This window comes from Cebus imitator, unplaced genomic scaffold (assembly GCF_001604975.1).
Source record: "Cebus imitator isolate Cc_AM_T3 unplaced genomic scaffold, Cebus_imitator-1.0 Scaffold302, whole genome shotgun sequence".
NCBI classification, from domain to species: Eukaryota; Metazoa; Chordata; class Mammalia; order Primates; family Cebidae; genus Cebus; species Cebus imitator.
The window spans coordinates 1,024,363-1,038,109 of NW_016107617.1; the positions used below are offsets into that span (position 1 = coordinate 1,024,363).

The window sequence follows — 13,747 nt, forward strand, 5'->3', positions numbered from 1 at the left end:
CTTTGCTCACCACCAGACCACCAGTGCCTGGCATAGTACATAGGAGAAAGGAGTCAGTCATCCAGTAAATATTTGTGAGTGAATAAACGAATGAGCACGTGATTTTTCTTCTAACTTAAACACAAATATTTTCACTTGCAAGGTTACATATAAGGAGCTGTGAATATTTTAAATAGCAGGTAACTCATTAACTTAGACGTTGCAAAAATTATTTGGAATTCTCATTATTCTAAACCCAATCACTCTGTTTCTTTAATCAAGTACGCTGTCCATGGTAACAGTTAAATCCAGCAATGGCATGGGATTTGTTAGAGATTTTTGTCTATGTGACAAAGACTTCATACCCCTCGCTGGAACGTGAACTAATATTTATGAACGAGAGCATTCAAAGCAACATGACCCCTTCTGAATTCAAAGAATCACTGAATATGTCAATTACTGCTAGACAGACAGGCAGAAAAGAATACATTCTTATCTGTCCTTCTTTTGTCCTGCAAGATGTATGCTCCTGTTCCATTTTCTGAATAATCTAGTAAAATTTAATTTACTTTTTCAATTTGTCTCCAGCCAAGCTTCCTTCTGTCAACTATGCAGACATTTCATGCTAGCCAAGTAGAGTAATAGGAGAAGGACAATGAGAATTAAATTACCTGTGCATTTGCGATCTGTGTCTTCTTTTTTTGACCCACTAATCGTCAACTTGCAGTTGAAGTTTTCCTCCCAGTATTCGGCAAACCATACATTTCTTCTGTTGTTTTCAAGTGTGCGGGATGTAAAGTAGGCATCAAACCCTAAACAGAGTTAAATTAAAAGATCAGTGCTTGCAGGGCACTGCTGGCACATTCAGGAATAAAAATAAAAGTGATTTTTTTTTCTTTGTTTTAGTGGACTGGATACTCTTGTGTGTCAAAAAAAAATTGACAGAAGAAGGAAAAATATTCTAATTGCACTAATCTATGATTAAATTTCTAGTTCAATCTGACAGGTAGGTAGTTACTAATATAATATTCATTTGTAGATGAGAAAACAGATGGTTATAAGAAATAGTAACATGCCTAAGGTAAACCATTATGCCTCACTCTGCATCCTGACCATGTCAGCTCCTGATCCATATTATTTTAAGAACCTTCTTTCGCTTAGCAATATTCCATTATATAATTGACTTTCTGGTCAAATATGAAGAAAAAATTTTTGAAGAGACTGTAGGTGAACTGAGCCCAATATAAACCTCAATCCTAAGTACAAAGAGGGTCCAGATGAGCAGGAATGAGGAGGCCAAGCCCCAGGGAACTCTCTGGCTTCCACTTTAGGACAGCGTAACTTTAAATGTTCCTATGAGGTCATAAGACCTTGCAAGAGACAGAGTGGAAAAAGAGATTAGATTCAGTGTCCCAAGGCCTACGCTCAAATCCCAAATCTATCAATCTCACTCAATCATGGAAACATGAGCAGGTACACACTTAACCTATCCAATTTTCCTTTTATCCATCTGCAACAATGAAGATTACACCATCTCCTTCCCCTACAGTATCTTGTTTGTGGCAATGGAAAGATTTTGGAAACTTACAAAGTTGAGTTCTATGAGCAAGAACCAGAGGGAAAGAAAATGAATTTACTTCAGATTACTTAAATTATTCAAAGTTTTCCCTTATCTGTAAGGCCATAAAAGTGAATAATTGTTACAATTACAAAAATAAGAAATATTTTATGTACATTTTCTCATGAAACATCACATCAAACATAGAAAGTAGGTTGTCTCAGGTTCACACTCTAAAGTTAGAAATGAAGGCTTAGAGAAGAATTTCAACTCACATCTGTCTAATTCCAGAACCTGGTTTCTGACACCCATGTTATAGGACAGTGAGTCTCACATCTTGGTGGGCACTGCAATCATTTAGAGATCTGATAAAGAATGCAGAGTCCAGGCTCATTGAGATAGGCAGTATCTGAGACTTTTTTTTTTTCTCTCAAATTCCCTAGCAGATTCCCTTAGCTACCAAAGGTTGAGAACTACTGTTATAAAGCTCTTCTGTGGTCCACTTACCAAGCCACTTCTCTTTCTCTGCTACATGCCCTGTCACCAACTTACTGTATCAGCAACTGTTCTTACAAGAGCAGTTGTAAGAAGAGCAAAACCATCATGTGTTCAGGTTTTGAAATGAATAAGTCCATCAAAATGTTAAAACCCACTACACGATCAGACATCCCTGAGCCAAAGCCAATTTCAGAAAATGGAGCTCCTCTTGAAATAATTCAAAGAAGCAGAAGCAGAGGTCAAATGGATATTATTCTATTAAGTTACTTCTTGCTGACGTGCCTCTTCTTAGCTGAGTCAGATTCTTTTAGTATCTAAGAGTCTGTTTATTCTTCTAGCTAGGGCAAAAAATAAATTAAGTCTTGAAGTTTGCCTATGTTCAATTTCATTCACAAAGAATAAAATTATCCATGAGAGACTTAAGTTTTTAAGAAAGATCTTGTTGTAGCCATGTATTTACAATGCCTTGGAATGTACTTGGCAGCTCTCTGGGTTAGGCACACACCAACCCTCTTCTTTATTAATGGCTATAGAGCTTCTGATACAGAATGCTTTAAAGTTTTCCCTTTGGCTGAAGTTACCAAGACATCACTCTTGGCTTGTCATTCATTACAGTTTCTGCAGCCTAAAGATTCTACCTACCTTGTTTTAGAAACAGGCTGTCCAATACAAGATATACAGTTACTAAGGTGGAACAGAGGGAAAATCAGGGGTAGAAGCAGAAATTAGACTAACTATTAACATATGTGCGTGTGTGTGTGTCATACTGAATTGAGATTTTCTTCCAAACTTCCAGTTAGAGCCAAAAAGAAAAGTCATCCGAGCACATATCCCATTACTATTAAATTGTCAGAGTATTTAAATGTAAACCAAGGCACCAAGACTAGAGTTTTAGTTCACTGGAAACAGAATCAGAGTCAAGTTAAAGGAAGAAGCTCATTCTTTTATATGGGGCAGATGGTATTTTTAGTATGAAATTGCTCCTTATATTAGACAAATTTTAATTTCAAAAATTAACTTCCAGGTGGTTCTGAAGCAAATGCCCCATTGGTTACATGTTGAGCAATATTCCTGTAATCTTGAAACTAAACTTAGAACAACAAAGAAAAAATGAAATGGAATTTAGCTGGTGTTAAGACCATACCAATCTGGTTCTTTCCTCTTTTAACTGGGTTGCTGCCCTCAAACACTCCATGAAATTTGTGGTTGAGACAAAAGAGTACAAATCAATAGAAACATAATTCATCCCAGGAGGCATGTTTGGGAGGTGACCTTTCCAGGTGAGAGAGAGAAAAGGCTCTTTTAAGTGTGCAGTATGAAGGGAAACCTGTTGGAATGTCAACAGGGGGTCAGAGGACACAGCTGCCTGCTCTGCCAGGGTGATGGGAGCTGACAGATATTGATGGCGCTTCTTGGGGCCCATCAATATCAGAAAATGACCAGGATTCTTAATGGCTGCCTTCTCAACACTAGTCATGTATTGGAAATTAGAACATCCCTGTTGGTCTAGGTGCCAGGGGGCACCCAAGGCTTCATTTCACCAGCCTATAAACAGAGAGTCTGCTTCCTTCTTAGGAAGAATGGCCCAATGATTCAGAAAAATAAAGCTCCTAGCACATCATAGGCATATGACACTAATGGAATCAGTAAATGAAGCAATTAATAAAAAGAAAAAAGGAAAGGACAGCAGGGAGAGAGAGAGAGGAGAGAAGAGAAAGAGAAAAGAGAAAAGAGGTGATGTAGGAAAGGGGAGAGGAGACGAAAGAAGAGAGAAGATACAAGAGAGAGGCATTGATTAGGGTGAGAAACAGGGAATTCCCTGTTAGTATAAAATTTTGGAAATAGGTCGGCATTATCTATTAACACTGCTAATATGCACACTTTAAAGGCCAGCCATTCTACTGCTAGGTACATGAACTAGGGAAAGTTTACACACATGCACCACAATATACATTCAAGAAAGTACAGTGTGGTAACACCTGCAATAACTAAAATCTGAAACAATACAAATGTCTATGAAATACACAGAAAAAAATGCTGTTCACAAAAACGTGTATGAATCTCATAACAAATGTGCACACAAGGAACAAAAGAATGCATTCATTATCATTTATGTCACATAAAGTTCAAAATGGGGCAGAACTAAGACACATCGTTTAATGAGGCAGTCATACATCGTTCAACTACAAAGAAAAACAATAAAAATATTGCAGTGAAAGTAGGATATTCTTAAAAAAATAGATTATTTCTGGTGGTACAAGAGAGGACAGACATATGACGGACAAGAACAAGGTGTAGGGGCATCTATCATTCTGCTAGCATTCTTGACTTGGTGGTAATGTTATAACTATTTTTAAACCCTACATTGTTGTGTCATGCCCTTTTATATTTCTATAATATGACCTATGGCAGTGGTTTAAATTTAGCTCTTAAAAAATGTCAATGTCCTAACCCCCTGAACTTATAAATATGACATCATTTGGAAAATATATTTGTATTGTATAATATGTTACATCACAAATAAAATTAATTTAGGGATCTCTAGTTGGGATGATCCTGGATTACTCATGAGGGCTGCAAATCCAATGACAAGAGTCCTTATAAGTGGCATACAGAAGAGAGACACACAAGAAGGCTGCGAGAAGACGTGAAGATGAACACAGAAGGTGTATTGCAGCCACAAGCCAAGGAATGCTTGGAACCAGCAGAACCTGGAAGAAACAGGAAAGGCTTCTCTGCCTAAAGCCTTCAGAGGGCAGCACCCCCAGCTGACACACTGACTTTGGATTTCTGGCCCCAGAACCATAAGAGAATAAATTTCTATTGTTTTAAAGCACCGAGTTTGTAGCCATTTTTTATGTTATGCTTAGGAAATGAATACATCTTAGTAAATAAAAAATCCTGTTGTGGTATACCTTACTAGCTTCTCTTTGGTGCAAATGATAACATTGTTCTCAGATGTCATAAAGTGACAGCTTGCAGGACATATTTAACATATAGACGTGTCTTGTCCTTTTTCTTTTGCACAAAATGTATGTGTGTATGTGTGTAGAGAGAGAGAGAGAGAGAGAGAGAGAGAGAGAGTGAGTGAGTGTGTGTGTGTGTGTGTGTGTGTATTTTTGAGACAGGGTCTTGCTCTGTGCCTAGGCTGGAGTGCAGTGGCTCAAACATGGCACACTGCAGCCTCAACCTGCCAGGCTCAAGTGATGCTCCCATCTCAGCCTCCTGGGTAGCTGGGGCTACAGGTGGATGCCACCATGTCTAGATTATTTTTGTAGAGACAGGATCTCGCCATGTTTCCCTGGCTGATCTCAAACCCCCAGATTTAAATGATCCACCTGCCTCAGCCTCCCAAAGTGTTGGGATTACAGGCGTCAGCCACTGTGGCCAGGCTCAAATATTTTTAAAACCAACTTAAAAGTCAGAAGATTTTACTTGAAAGTCCAGATTTCCAGCTTTGCTTATAAAGTTAGAAGATCTAGTAACACAGACTCCCAACCCCATGTGGCAGCAGGTGTTCAAAAAATAACGATTCCCTGTAGGTAGTCCTGGACTCTTCAGCTCACAGTATTTTCTCACCACTCCTGACTGCCTTTAACCTGCGTTACATTTCTCATTTTTGAGACATACGTGGTTGTCAGGGTAGACGCCAGCTTTCCATCACTGAGAAACACATCTCTCTCTTTAATATGCCTTTGCTGTAATTTGAGTAATCTAAAAACTTCACTGAAATGAGAAATACCATTTCGGGCCCCTAAGAATATATCCTTGAAAAAGCTACTAAACGCAGAGATGTTGGGAAAGGAGCAGGATATAAAATTTACACAGAGAGATCATCCATCTTTATATACACAAACAATAACCACTTAGAGACATAGTGAAAAGGGGTACAATTAAAATAGCTATCCCCCACCCCCCCAAAAAAGAGAGAGAATACCTATCCAAGAACAGGTGATAACTTTCCATTTATCAGGACTTTTGTCTTTCAGGAAAGGTTGAAGGTTTCTCTTATGCCAATTCCCTTCAAGTTAATTTATAGATTTTACATGATCTCATTACAAACTTTTCTCTCCTGGAGACAGACAAGTTGCTTTTAAAGTTCATATGAAAAAATATCAGAACCAAGAAAACGCTGAAAACGAAGAGCAAGTATACATACGCGTTTGGTAGTTTGGGGAAAGGAAGTGAAAAAAAGGATAGCAAGCACCAGAAGGTTTTAAATTCAGATTTTAAATTAACTATTACTGAAAAACGGTAGTCCTGGCACATGAATAAAGAAATCAAATCATCATTAGAACAGAACAGAAAGTCTAGAACTAGATCCAATTGCATATGGGAATTTAATATAGTGGAGAATAAAGGTAGTATTTCAAATCATTAACGAAACAATGTGCTTTTAACAACTGTCTAATAAACGGCAACCAGTTAGATACCTGGAAAATAATCAAGTTGGATCTCAGTTAGGAATTTAACATCTAATCCCACAAGAAATATGAGGAAGCATTGCATGGATTCAACCACAGCAAGTGCATTTGGGTTTTCTGTCTCAGCAAAATGATGAATTGTACATGGTTGTAGGAATCGGCTGTCCTGCACCCTTGATTCTATGCCATGTGCTGTGTTCTCAGGACGTGTTTTGTAGGTAGACTTGTTAGCACTTGCACAGTGTTACAGGTGTCAGTTTTTTGTCTGCCTCTCTTGAGAATCTTTGAGGTCGTGGAGGCCAGAGACTGTGTGCCACTCACTTCCCCTTCCCCATTTCAGTCCCTATAAACATTAACTGTTGTAAATTGAAGTTAAAGATGTGTAAATCGGCTTGGCTAGAAGGTCATTACTGATGTAATGAGAGGAGTCTAGGGTCTCCTAGAAATTATGTACCAACAAATTATCTGGCTGTGTCTATTGATGAGAGGTGGAAATCAGATGTTATTTTTGAGAAAACAGATAAGAATTATTGCAGTGAAAATTATTCCACAAAGAACAGAAATCTCACGGGAAGTGTTTATGGATGAGGTAGAGAAAATAATGTCTGCAATGTTACTGCACAAAATGTCTCCAAAGGGCTGTTGCATGTTATATAATACCACAGTCCCTGTCATTTTTTATTCCTTTAAACTGCCTGGGAAACAGAAGGGCATTTATGTAATCTGAATATACTTATATGGGAATATAGATATAAATGATACATATTAAACTGATAGTTTAATAATTAAGAGCAGACTCTGAAACTAGAATTCTAGGGTTCAATTCCTAGCTTTGACACTTGCTAGCTAGATGACCTTGAGCAAATGGGATAACCAGTTTAAATTTTCAACTGATAAAATGAGAATGATGATGATAATACAGACTTCACAGGATTGTTGCAACTATTCAATGTGCTAATATATGTTGTTCTTAGAAAAGTGCCCAGCACCTAAGTGTGTAAATGTAAGCTAACTTAATAGAAAATTTGACATACATGTAAGGTGAGAAAAAGGGAGAGAACAATAATAAAAATTTTAAGAAACTTTGTGCTTTAACGCTAGGAAGTATGCATGAAATATTCAGCTATTAAAAGCCCTGCTTTGCAGTCAGATAGACCTGAGTTTGAATCCTGCCTCTGTAAACTGCTAGCTGTCTTCTTTAACCTGTCTTACACTAAGTCTATCACCTAGATTTCTGCTGCTTTTGTTTTGCTATCAAACTACAAATTTTAATTTGCTTATGATTTTATTCATTTATTCATTCATTTCTTCACATATTCCAAATAAGACTTAAAGGGGCATCTACTTTTTCTCATTTATAAATTAAATATAGTAGTACCTACCTTACAAATGATTTTTAGAATTTTCAGTATCAAACATAAAACAACATGTTAAAATTGTTCAGTAAATACAGGTTTCTTTCCTCTTGTTAAGGTAAGCAGTTTTAATATCAATTCCAGGCACTGTAAAGCAACTGCCCTCTACTGCTGAAAGCCTCTTATCATTTTCCTATGCTATGTGCAGCCATGTGAGCTTAATGCCCCGGATATGTATCATTTTGAGGCTGCTCAGGATGCACAACGTCAGTAGAGATGAAAGATGAAATGACCATCCCTATAGTAGATGGTTTAAGAGGTGAGGCTTGAAGAGGCATGTACCTGGAGGCCACAGGCTGCTGCAATAGGGTGTGGAATGGGTGATGGATCAGCCCTCGGTGGAGGCTCCCGTTATCCTTCCTTCTACCCCACATCATGACAATGCCAACTTGAACCTCTGCTTTAGTGGTTGTATATTCTGTGCAGAAATGTGGTGAGGGTTTCACTCAAGAGCACTGATCCCTCACAGTATTAAAATATTACTTCCAGGCTTGGGCTTTAGTTGTTGCTATAATTTATTGTCTTTCTAATCTCTTAGTTTTCTATCCTTCCTCTTTCCATACAATGTTGTTTTAATGATATCCCATATTTTCATACCCTATTTCCCCTCTAGTAACAATGAGTGTAATTGTCACACTAAATTGTGCAATCTTGACTGCAGTACATATTGGCACTTGCCAACATAGATCGAAAGCCATAAAATATATGCAAACTTTTTGGTCTAGCAGTATATTTCAAGGCATTTATTCTAACGGAAAAAGTATACGCATTTTTTAAAAGGCATTTAAAGACTATATGATTAAAAAAAAAACAACTAATTTTACCAGATATAATAGCATGGTGATATAAAAGAATAGGTTCCCATCAGTTAGAGATACATTCAAAATATTTTAATTAAGAAGACTTAATGTCGCATATTTGATCTAAAATGCCCCATCACTTTGCTGAGAATGATGGTTTCCAGGTTCATCCATGTCCCTACAAAGGACATGAACTCATCGTTTTTGATGGCTACCTAATATTCCATGGTGTATACATGCCACATTTTCCCTGTCCAGTCTATCATCGATGGGCATTTTGGTTGGTTCCAGGTCTTTGCTATTGTAAACTGTGCTGCAATGAACATTCGTGTGCATGTGTCCTTACAGTAGAACAATTTATAATCCTTTGGATAGATACCCAGTAATGGGATTGCTGGGTCAAATGGAATTTCTATTTCTAGATCCTTGAGGAATTGCCACACTGTCTTCCACAATGGCTGAACTAATTTACACTCCCACCAACAGTGTAAAAATGTTCCTATTTCTCCGCATCCTCTCCCGCATCTGTTGTCTCCAGATTTTTTAATGATCACCATTCTAACTGGAGTGAGATGGTATCTCAATGTAGTTTTGATTTGCATTTCTCTAATGACCAATGATGATGAGCATTTTTTCATATGTTTGTTGGTCTCATGTATGTCTTCATCATTCTCAGCAAACTGACACAAGAGCAGAAAATCAAACACCACATGTTCTCACTTATAGGCGGGTGTTAAACAATGAGAACACATGGACACAGGGAGGGGAGCATCACACACTGGGGTCTGTTGGGGGTAAACAGGGGAGGTACAGCAGTGGGTGGGGAGTTGGGGAGAGATAGCATGGGGAGAAATGCCAGATATAGGTGAAGGGGATGAAGGCAGCAAATCACACTGCCACGTGTGTACCTATGCAACAATCTCGCATGTTCTTCACATGTACCCCAAGACTAAAATGTGATAAAATAAATAAATAAAAAATAAAATGACCCATCACAACAAAAATTCAGGAGAGAAAGTTACAGCCTGATAGCAAAATATTGATAATTTTTGAAACGGTGTTTTCTATTCACATGAGTTGATTATACGACTCTATTTTTATGTATGTTTAATAATTTTTATGACTGATTCTTTTAAAAGTAGTTGTAAGAAAAATCCTTTGAACACTATTTATAACAATTAAACTATAAAATCATTGCAAATCCCCAAAACACATAATTGAACCTATGTATTGAAGTAGCATGCTGCCATCAGGCTACAGAAAGTATATGCTAGAACTCAAAAAATTCCTGTTTGCATGTTCTATTTTAAAAGTTAACAATACTTTGATAGTATGACTGTTATATGTATACTACATATATCATAGTCAACACATTAATATCGATATGTCAATAGTAATAATGAATATGTCAATAATGTCAATATGTCGATAATCAATATGTCAATAGCAATAACCCACTGTTGACATATTAGATGATGTGATGAATAGATAGAAGATAGGCAGTGTTTATTTTACCTTCAGCTCATTCATGTAACTTGATTAAAATTTTAGTCTTATACATCTATAAAGCAAAACACAGCCACATGCAACATAAAACAAAAAACATGTATATAAAATATTTCTCTCTCCAAAATAAATGCCATTCAATAAATATTCAGTCTTTTGCAAATAGTAAAATTTTGTGGAAGAGCTGTTATTCTCCAAGATACATTAATTCCTATTTCTAAACACATAACTTTCACAAATCTATAAATCTATTATTTATAACTATCCAAAGTAGGTATAGTAAATATTCTCATGTCACCACTCCCGACATCTACAACCATAGCAGACATCAATAAACAATTTTAAATCTTCCCAGTATAAAAAAATGATACATTTGAGGTGATGAATATGCTAATTACTGATTGGTCACTACATATCGTGTGTATCAAAATATCACTACATACCCCAAAATATGGACAAGTATTATGTGTCAATTATAGAAATAATGAAATGATAATTAATCAGTCTTAACAAACCTGATCTCCAGTCCCTTTCCAGCTTAGTGTTTTGAAAAGTTAATTTTTATCTAACTTTTTAAAACATACAACTTATACACTATCCTTGATATGACATATTTTCAAGAAATGATTCTGAAAAATTTATTATATATAAAGTGGTATTTTCAGATAGAAACATTTAAATAAATTAATGGCAACATAATCTCCTACTGTATAGGTAATTACCACGCCCAGAGCTTTGGTTTAATTGCTTTGCATGGATTTTAACTATTGAACATAAATGTACTGTTCTCTGGCTCTCCTAGAAGTCCCAGTTCAAAAAGCGCTCTTGGAAGACACCAAAGCAAAACTCATGGTGCTTTAACTTGATATAATATGTTCAGGATCTTCATAAAAGTAATGTGGTAGGTGGTAGATTGCTTACCAAATAAAACAAGACCAGTAGGGTGTGTTGCAAATATTGTTTATTGATTACAGAGTGTCTTTGACTTAATCTTGTTTGCTTTATTTATTTTTTTTTTCTGTAGGACTCAAAAGAGTTCAGAACTTTCTATGATCTCCAACCAGGCCAACAAGAGGCTTTCTGGTGGAAGAGATGGTCAAGATTTTAAAGGGAGAGTATCCAGAACACACAGTTGTTATTTCCCTATGCTAAGCTGCACGGAGCACACATCTTGGTACTATACTCCTGCTGCCAACAAGGGTTTAAAGCTTACCATAGAATTGGTAGATTCCAAGACACTATTTTTAAACTCCTTTTTATAAAAGCCAGGCCTCAAAGAATCTGTCATCCACCAGAGTTTCTCTTCTCTGCTCCCTGAACTCTTAATTTCTGTATCTTCTTCAACTTCCAGGAAGAAGCCTGATGCTTAGTTGCCAGAAAGGCTGTCAGCCTAACTAACTAGTTGGAGAAGACCATAGGAAATATAAACCAATCACCAAGAATCTACCAGGGAATTCCCAAGTGAGATCTGCCTTTCTTAGAAGACAGCCTTTAGATTAGAAGAAAAGTGCTCGCCTAGACCTGATGCCTGCCTCCAAATGCTCCTCCCCAGGAGAGTGCTAGAACAATCCACAACTACTGATTTGTATAGAGACCCTCTTTCTAGGAATTTATCCCTGACATAAAGGAAGTATATGCAGAATACTTTTACCTAGAACAGTTTACACTCCGGTCTCAACACTGGAATTATGTACGGAATTTTTAAAATTACATTTGCTTGGATTCCAAACCAGACCAGCTAAATCAGAGACTCTATTGTTGGGCCTGAACATCCATGTTTTTAGCTTCCCAGGTGATTCAGACATGCCGTCACGGTAAACATCATCTACTCTATAATATGATGCAATTTAATCACTCATATATCCATTTTATACATAGCCCTGAAAGAGCTGTCCAAGGAGTGGCAAAAACATGAGATACAAGGTCCCTTTACTTTGAGCATACCTGTGTGTATATATATACACATATACATATATATATATATATATATACACACACACACACACACTCATATATGTATATGTACATATATACCCACATGTATATATATTCTTATATATACAAATATATTCACACGTATACACATATATACACACATATATCTCATATACATTCTTATATGTGTATATATACATATATAAGAATATATGTGTGTATATATTTATGTGAATGTATGTGTTTATATATACATATATATCGGAATTATTCAGATAATATAACATGTTCATATGTCTTTGGAAACATCAAATAATGGATACACATTTGCCATAGCTGACTGAATCTTGTTGCTGTTCTTTGAATATCATTTATTACATGAAAACTTTCCAAGATTTAATGAATAATATTCTGCTACATAAAGATTATACGCATGATAATTTCAGCTTGATGTTATCCTAATTAATGTAGAATGAAATTCATGTTTCTATAGTAGATCATGGATATTGTAGCTATTACAATGTACACAATCATACATTTGCAGTATATAATTTTTTGTGTAGAAATGTCTAAAGAGGATTCTTTTAGAAATTATAGTAAATTATAATAATCACTTTCATGTGTATATCACTGTCCATGAATCACAATCTTACATAATAATGTATTTAATGCATATAAATTATTAATCAATTCAACAAACGGGACCCATTTTTCCAGGCAATGACAGAAAGAAAACCAGGCAAACTTGTCAGAGAATTATTCTGCATTGTGGAAGCTTCACATTTTATTTTTAATAACTATACAAGAATCACGTTGCTTAGTTACCAGCTTCGTTTTGTAGTCTGATCTAAAAATGTCTCAGCAGCCAGAAGTTTTCAGTGAGCTCAACATCTAAACTTACATAATCAAACATCTATAACAATTGAAAAGGAATTTTACCAAAATGATATTTCATTTTCTTCCTAATCACAGATTCAGTCACCACCTAATGATTGAGGGGGAAAAAAGTAAACTTTTGAAGGAAAGACTTTTCATATGCAGATCTGAGAGGGAAAAAAAAATCTTTAAAAATAAAAAAAGGAAAATAAACCCAAAGAAAATAATACGACTGTCCCAAATGCAGGACCACTTAGTATTCGAAGTCCCGTGAAAATATAAATCAAAAGAAGAAATGTTTTGGACACCTAGAGAAGCTTAAATTAATATTTAAAATATTTTACAATTTCACATTGTAAAATATTTTTTTCAAGGTCACTTGTATTTGCAGGTATTTTCAGGTTTGAGAAGAACTCTCTAACACTCTAAAACATGCTATTTTGATGTATGTTATTTCTCCATGGCTTTCTGAAATATTAAGACATCGTATTTGCAGAAATATAAAAATGAGGTGAGAATAGATGGCTCATGTAAATAAATATCTTCATGTAGGATAAAGTTCAAGCAGCAAATTCAGATTATATTCATTCTCTCACTACCTGAGTTACTAAGATATTTCTGAGAGGGAGACATTGCATTAAGTGTGATAATAGGAAAAGTAAATTGCCCTCACTTTTGACCTCTTATACTTTTAGACAACCACATCTTGTTTTCTAGGAAAACAGTGACTTACTTATAGACTTGTAGTGGGTACCA

General features: G+C 36.0%; 1 protein-coding gene across 3 annotated transcripts in view; it reads right to left on the bottom strand.

Moving 5' to 3' along the window:
• Nucleotides 1-13,747, bottom strand: part of GRM7 (glutamate metabotropic receptor 7) — an 879,080-nt gene that overhangs the window by 346,414 nt on the left and 518,919 nt on the right. For all 3 annotated transcript variants that reach the window (XR_005196076.1, XM_017502857.2, XM_017502854.2), the window contains exon 5: nucleotides 651-791. Coding sequence is in view for 2 of the 3 variants with exons in the window: in XM_017502857.2 (XP_017358346.1) it covers nucleotides 651-791 (141 nt within the window). In the remaining variant the exon portion in view is untranslated. The remainder of the gene's footprint in view (nucleotides 1-650; nucleotides 792-13,747) is intronic.